Genomic DNA, 7,278 nt, shown 5'->3' on the forward strand with positions numbered 1-7,278 from the left:
GAAGCTGGGTCCTCTCTAATAACGCGCTCGAAAAAAACTCGTGGTTTTACCGTTTCAGCCTTCGCTCCTCGATCACTCAGTCAGCCCTCCCTAATTAAAGATTAAATTTTTGAACGAGGAATATTTTAGTCCATTCGCGATTGGAATATTCTCGGCTATGGCGAAGTTTGTGTTTGTGCACGGCGCCGGGCATGGCGCGTGGTGCTGGTACAAAGTCTTGCCTTGTCTCCGCCAAGCTGGCCACGCGGCCCTGGCCGTGGATCTCACCAGCGCCGGGATCAGCACCGTTGATCCCAACCAGGTGAGAACCTTGGCTCATTACTCGCAGCCTCTCATCGATCTCATCGAGTCCCTTCCTCAAGGAGACAAGGTATAAGATCCATTGTTTTTTCTACGAAACTCTAGTTCTAGATCGTGCTCGTGGGTCACAGCCTTGGAGGAATTGTCGTCACTTATGCCATGGAGAAGTATCCCTCGAAGATTGGAGCGGCTATCTTCGTGGTGGCACAAATGCTCCCTTCGGGTCCCAAAGCTATAGAGATCCGACAGAAGGTGAAACTTTGCCAGTTCCTTCCGTCGCTCGAATCTCATGAAGTTTTCTTTTGGCAGGCGGCGATGCCTGGTTTTCTGGAAATTATAGATAGCTTCTGCACCAAGGACTCGGAAGTTGCAACCTCATCAAGCTTCAAACCGGAGCATCGCCAGTCTGTGCTTTACCATCTTTGTTCGCCCGAGGTGAAATCACGGCCAAAACTTTTAGATCCGCTACTAAAACTCGACTTCAAACAGGACGTGGAGCTAGGGAATCTTCTAGTCAAACCAAATCCTCTCTTGCCACCCTCTGAAATCGCCGTGGAGTACACGAAAGAGAAGTATGGAAGTATTCCTCGTTATTACATCAAAGGGATTCATGACGTGTTGATGCCCGTGGCAATGCAAGATTATCTTCTGGAAAACAATCCCCCTGACGGTGTTCTAGAGCTTCCATCTGATCACAGCCCCTTCTTTTCCACTCCAGATGCGCTTGTGGAGGCACTCACAAGCATTGCAACATCGTTAAAATGAAAGACTATGGCAAATGCAAGGAACCCGTCCTATCACCATACAATGAAAATAATCTTGGAAGATAATGCAATGCCAATCATGCAAGAGCTTGGTTTTGGCTGAGGATCTTCATGGTAATAAACAGGGATGATGCTTTCCTGTGCAACAAGCTCATCGCAATGTACACAGCATACCTTATCCCCATGCTAGGCTTCAAGAGAAAGCACAAAATACCTTTACAAGGATGCCAGATGCAAATACGGTGGCTTGCAACTGCATGATTGATGCGTACGTGCATCATGGCATTCTTGAAAAGGCTAAATTTCTGTTTGATACAATACCAAAACAAGCATTAGCTGCTTGGAACACTATGCTCCTTGCATATGCCCAAAGAGGTCACCTTGAGAATATTACAAGCTCTGGACCCAGAAGACATCCATGGGGTCTTCCACCTCTTTGCAACCATGCTAGATGAGGCTGCAAGCCGCATTTGTCGCTCCAAGCTAACTTTGTAAGCAATCATGGCCGAGGATCCTCAAAGCCATGCTAGTGGACAAATAGTGGCTAGAGTTTAGCAAAGACTCGATGCGTTCTCATATCAGCACAAATTGAATCGCACCAGGGTTCCAAGCACTTCTATTCTGTCCTCTCCAAGATTTACAAGCAAAGAGATTGATTGGAAGCTACTATAGATGCACCGTGACAGCATCTTCCTGGTAGAAAAGTACGCTTTTTTCGAAGTTCCCACATAATGCTAGCAGGTTGAGAATTGACCATTCCTGACATCCAGAAGCTTTTGATATCACTCGAATCCAAGCCTTGCAGCTCGAGAGTCGAGACAATAAAACGCGTGCGACTGGAATATTCTTGGCTATGGCGAAATTCGTGTTTGTGCACGGCGCAGGGCATGGCGCATGGTGTTGGTACAAGGTCTTGCCTCGTCTCCGTCAAGCGGGCCACGCGGCCCTGGCCGTGGATCTCTCCAGCGCCGGGATCAGCACCGTTGATCCCAACGAGGTGAGAACCTTGGCTCGTTACTCGCAGCCTCTCGTCGAGCTCATCGAGTCCCTTCCTCAAGGAAACAAGGTATACTATAAGAGGATGTCGTGTTGTTTTTGGCATTTTTTTCTTCTAGATCGTGCTCGTGGGTCACAGCCTTGGAGGGATTGTCGTCACTTATGTCATGGAGAAGTATCCCACGAAGTGTGCAGCGGCAATCTTCGTGGTGGCATCGATGCTCCCTTCGGGTCCCAAAGCTATAGAGGTCCGAGACAAGGTGAAACTTTGCCAGTTCCTCCCGTCGCTTGGATCTCATGAAGTGTTCGATTTCTATCATGTAAATCTGGCAGGCGGTGATGTCTGGTTTCTCAGAAATTGTAGATAGGTTCTACACCAAGGGCTCGGAAGTTCCAACCTCGTCAAGACTCAAACCGGAGCATCGCCAGCCTGTGCTTTACCATCTTTGTTCTTCCGAGGTGAAATCCTGCAAAACGTTTAGACCCGCTACTAAAACTGGACTTCAAACAGGACGTGGAGCTAGCAAATCTTCTTCTCAAACCAAATCCTTTGTTGCCACCCTCTGAAATCGCGGTGGAGTACACCAAAGAGAAGTATGGAAGTGTTCCTCGTTATTACATCAAAGGGATGCATGACAGAGTGATACCCGCGGCAATGCAAGACTATCTCGTGGAAAACAATCCCCCCGACGGTGTTCTAGAGCTTGCATCTGATCACAGCCCCTTCTTTTCCACTCCATATGAGCTTGTAGAGGCACTTGCAAGCATCTTAACATCGTTAAAATGAAAGGATTCGAGCGACAATGGCAAATGCAAGGAATTGCCATGGAATGAAAATCCTTGGAAGACTATGGACAGAGTCCAGTGCCTAGAACTCATTCAATCTTGCAAGAGCTTGGCTTTGGCTGAGGATCTGCATGCCAGTAACAGTGCCAAAACTGATGATGTTTTCCTGTGCAACAAGCTCATCGCAATGTACACGAGGTGTGGAAGCTCATTGCACGCCAAACGAGTTTTTGATACCATAGGGATGTCTACTCTTGGGATTTCATGATGAATGCTTACTCGAAGTATGGCAGCTTTGAGAATGCAAAGGGATTCTTTGATTCGATGCCTCAGAGAACTACTGTTTCTTGGGTTGCAATGTTAAGCACATATGCCCGTTCTGGGCATCTAGAGGAATCCGAAAATACCTTTGCAAGGATGCCAGATGCAACTACGGTGGCTTGAAACTTTATGATTGACGTGTACGTTAATCATGGATTTCTTGAAAAGGCTAACATTTTGTTCGATAGAATGCCAAGGCAAACATTAGTTGCTTGGAACACTATGCTTGTGCATATGCCCAAATAGGGCACCTTGTTCTTGCCAAGAGAATGTTTCACACGATGCCACTACGAGATCTAATCTCTTGGACGGCCATGTTCAACGCGTATGTGCAGAACGGGACTGTTGAAATGGCGAGAATTTTTGTTGATCTCATGCCGGAATGGGATCTCGTATCGTGGACAGCAGTGCTCACTGCGTATGTGAAGAGAGGAAACTTTTCCGAAGCCAAGCAAACTTTTGATCAGATGCCGTTTAGAAACTTGGTGTCATGGACGTGCTTGCTGGACGGATTTTTACAAGTCAAAGACGTACAAGCTGTTAAAGAAACGTGGAATGCAATGCTCTCTGCATGTGCCCATCTCGGAGATCTGCAAAACGCGGTGATAATCTTTGAAGCTATGCCCGAACGAACAATGGCTTGAGCCGAAACGCGATTTGATTTCATGGACAATTGTATTGTGTGCTTGTGCCCAAAATTGGCATCTGGATGAAGCAAGGAATATCTTTGAAATGATGCCACAAAAGACAATAGAGGCGGCAAATGCAATGCTGCCAGCTCTTGCACAAAATAAGTACCTGTCGGAATTTAGAGAACTTTTTGTAAAGATGCCACAGCATAGTACAATGTCGTGGAATGCTCTTTTGTCAGCAAATGCATAAAACGGGCACTTGGAGGAAACAAGAAGGGATTTCCTGAAATACAATACTCTCAATAGAGGCCCAGAAAGGGATGATAAGTAGATCTTCCAGTACGAAATGCCAGAGTGGGATGTTGTGTCTAGCACTGTAATGATCTCGACTTTCTCCAAAAGCGGCAAGTTTGAAGAGGCTAAGCAGCTTTTTGACACAATGTCATTTCAAGATTCAGTCTCTTCAACGGCCATGGTTCCCAACTTTGGCCAAAATGCAAGTGGAAGATGCTAAGGGCTTGTTTGAAAGAATCTCTCCATAAAACAGAGATGTGTGTTGGAATGTGATGTTTTTAACTTATGCTCAAAATAGACATCTACTGGAAGCAAGAGAAGTGTTCAACGACATGTTATGGAAGGACACAGCCTCATGGACTGCAATGTTGTCTCTCTATGCTCAAACTAGCCACCTTTGGTATTGTAGAAAGCTCTTGCTTGAGATGTTTGAGAGGTGCTTGGTCACTTAGAGTTTATTGCCTTAAGTGGAGTGGTGTCTTATTTAAGTATTATAAAATTCATTAGTCCTCACCCCTTCTTAAGAGCTTAGGCCTTTCTTTTGACCACATGGTCAATGTAGGTCAAAGGGAAGCTTAATATTAAGACATGTTAGGGTAAGGAATTCAATTTACCCTAAAGCTCATGTGTGGTGGAGCTTTCGAGGTAGATTGGGGGTGGTTGGGTGGTGAAAAACTTCAAAAAGAGGCATAACATAGTTTAGGGAGACTATCTTTTTAAGTTGGATAATAACATTAGTATTAGAGGAGTTGGTTGTGATGGTTGACAAAGGTGAATGCTGAAATCCTATTGTCAATAGTGATGGCAATGATGGTGCCAACGGAGTTATGGAGGTTTGGACCATTCAAAATGTTATTCATAAGTTGTAAGCTTTTAATCAAAATTAACAAAAGGTGCAAGATGGCATAATGGATATTATGCATAAACGTGTTGTCTTTGATACTAAATGTAGCATATGTGGTTTTCACCTTTATCTTATGGTGATTTACCATAAGATGACCACAAAGTGGGACCTAAACCCTTCATATCTAAGGATAGCAGAGCAAAACTCAAGTTTAGGGCCTTAGACCATTGAATAAAAGAATAAAGCCAAACTCCTAACTACAGAGCCAAGGAGCGAAGGTATTAGAATACAGTGCAACTCTCAATCATACAGCCTAAGGAGTGAAGGACCAAGAGCATGGAGTAATTTGGAAAAGTCTTAGAGCATCCAACATCCTAATGCCATGATTAACATAAAAAAATGGAGCCAAACAAAGTCTAATGCTATTTTAGCATATTGGTAGCCTAACGCAAGGATATGGGTACTCCACCAATTAATATGGTGTGGAACTTGGGCTTAGATTTAAGCTGGATGTAAAACAAGATAGGCACACAAGCAAGAGTTGGACTATACCTTAGATTGGTTAGCCATTTCTGACCTACCCACTATCCCAACTATACATTAAAACCCCTAATATGCCTTCCCCTTGAGGAATGCATGTTTTGGGCTTTCACCTAGTCATCCTTAGTACTAGGAGTTAGTCTATCGGACAAATTTGAAACTTACTAATTATGGAATGACATTAGATTGTGAAGTTGGACATGAGACTAACACCATTGTGTATAGTATAATCTCTACATTCCATAGATATGCTAAATTAGCAATTCCATAAATAGTAATTGGGACTAAATAGGATTAACATAAAGGGTATGAAGGGTGTAGACACAGTAAATTATCATTTAGCAAATATTCATGGACCAATCTTAATATTGTGGGGGTTTTTGTCAAGTCAATGTAGGACAGAACAAATAAGAACTAACAAGCCAAAGACATTTAGGAATTTTTTCCTTATGCTCGTTTGGCCAAGTATAGATGCTAAATCAAGTTTACTAACACTTGAACAAGAGGGACTGATAAAGGGTCTAGCAATACTGACCTCCTGCTATAGTGGCAGTAAGGAAAAAATATCTAAAAGAACTACCCGACAAGTAACTTTCAATACCCACAGTCACATTCATGATAATGTTAAGGCATTCGAAACTAAATGTGATAATGCTCTAAGTAAGACTTCCTTATTAGATTGATTCAGGATTCCAACCTTTTCCAGTGATGGTGGTGTAGACTAATATCTAGCTTAGCTAGCCAATGTAAAGAAGTTCTTGGCTGTTAGAGAAACTCCAAATGTAAAAGTTTTAATGGGTATTTTAATGGTTTTGCATGATGCAGGTCTCAGTGGTGGAATTGGCTTGAGGAGTCTCATGTTATGGATAAGAAACCATCAGCATCTACTATGGATAAGTTTGAGGCTGCTTTCTTCTTACATTTTGGCCCTCACTATGATATAGAGATTGTTTGCACAAAACTTTAACATTTCTAGCAAGGGAAAATAATGCTCAGGAACTATATTGAGAAGATTACTCACTTGATTAGTTGTCTTCCAACAAAGAATTCAAATTAAAACAAGACTTACTTTATTGATGGTCTTTATAGTGAGAGCATGCAGCAACACTTGCATCATTCTCAACCTACAAAGAGTTTGGAGAAGCTTTTTGATGCGGCAAGTCTCACAAGTGTTCAAGGAGTCTTTTTATTGAGAATTATCATGATGATCGCCGTGGATACAAGGATGGGAACAAGCATCACAGGTTAAAGTTTGTGGTGGCTACTTCGGATGCAAAGGGGTCAAAGAAGTAATTCTTTGTGAAAAATTATAGAAAAGGTTGTCATCGTTGTAGCAAGTTTAAACACTATAGGGCTGATTGTCTACAGTTAAAGAAAAAGCAATAGGGCAAAACGAATGGCCAATCTTTTACTGATAGTAAGTTAGATACTAAAAATTTGTAAATTTTGCAGTGTGAGGATGATGTGGACAATAATTTCGATTGAAGGAAAAAGCTTTTGATCGTTGCTTGTCAACTTAATTGTATGTGGAATAAAATGGAGCTCAAAGACACTCGTGCATCAACTTTAATGCTGGAGGGTGTGTTCTGTGGCGGTCCAATATGGATTTTATTGGATAGTGGGAGCGATAACAACTTTATTTCGGCAAAGTTTATTGAGGAGCATAGTCTGGTGATACAAAGAGTTTTTCTATACACAATAGAAGGTGTAATTACCTTTGCTCAGCATTTTGATGCTTGTGTAGAGGGGTTGGAAGTGTTAATTAGCAAAATCATACATGTGGAGACTTTTTATCTCATGG

General features: G+C 42.7%; 2 protein-coding genes across 4 annotated transcripts; both read left to right on the plus strand.

The window, feature by feature from the left end:
- The first annotated feature begins 142 nt into the window (after positions 1 to 142).
- On the plus strand, positions 143 to 1,916 carry LOC9640280 (putative methylesterase 13, chloroplastic). Of its 3 annotated transcripts, none has more exons than XM_024676520.1 (4): positions 143 to 370; positions 412 to 552; positions 610 to 872; positions 941 to 1,916. In XM_024676520.1, exons 1-4 carry the CDS (start codon positions 158 to 160, stop codon positions 966 to 968), a joined length of 645 nt encoding a protein of 214 aa, XP_024532288.1. In that variant the 5' UTR covers positions 143 to 157; the 3' UTR covers positions 969 to 1,916. The 3 variants fall into 3 exon arrangements, with proteins under 3 accessions (XP_024532288.1, XP_002971545.2, XP_024532287.1); XM_002971499.2 differs by having other exon boundaries at positions 610 to 735; positions 790 to 1,916; XM_024676519.1 differs by having other exon boundaries at positions 610 to 1,916.
- On the plus strand, positions 1,891 to 4,606 carry LOC9640004 (putative methylesterase 14, chloroplastic). The gene is made up of 4 exons (XM_002971500.2): positions 1,891 to 2,130; positions 2,180 to 2,320; positions 2,394 to 2,519; positions 2,572 to 4,606. Exons 1-4 carry the CDS (start codon positions 1,918 to 1,920, stop codon positions 2,845 to 2,847), a joined length of 756 nt encoding a protein of 251 aa, XP_002971546.2. The 5' UTR covers positions 1,891 to 1,917; the 3' UTR covers positions 2,848 to 4,606.
- The last annotated feature ends 2,672 nt before the right edge of the window (positions 4,607 to 7,278 follow it).

This window comes from Selaginella moellendorffii, unplaced genomic scaffold (genome assembly GCF_000143415.4).
Source record: "Selaginella moellendorffii unplaced genomic scaffold, v1.0 SELMOscaffold_17, whole genome shotgun sequence".
Classification (NCBI taxonomy): domain Eukaryota; kingdom Viridiplantae; phylum Streptophyta; class Lycopodiopsida; order Selaginellales; family Selaginellaceae; genus Selaginella; species Selaginella moellendorffii.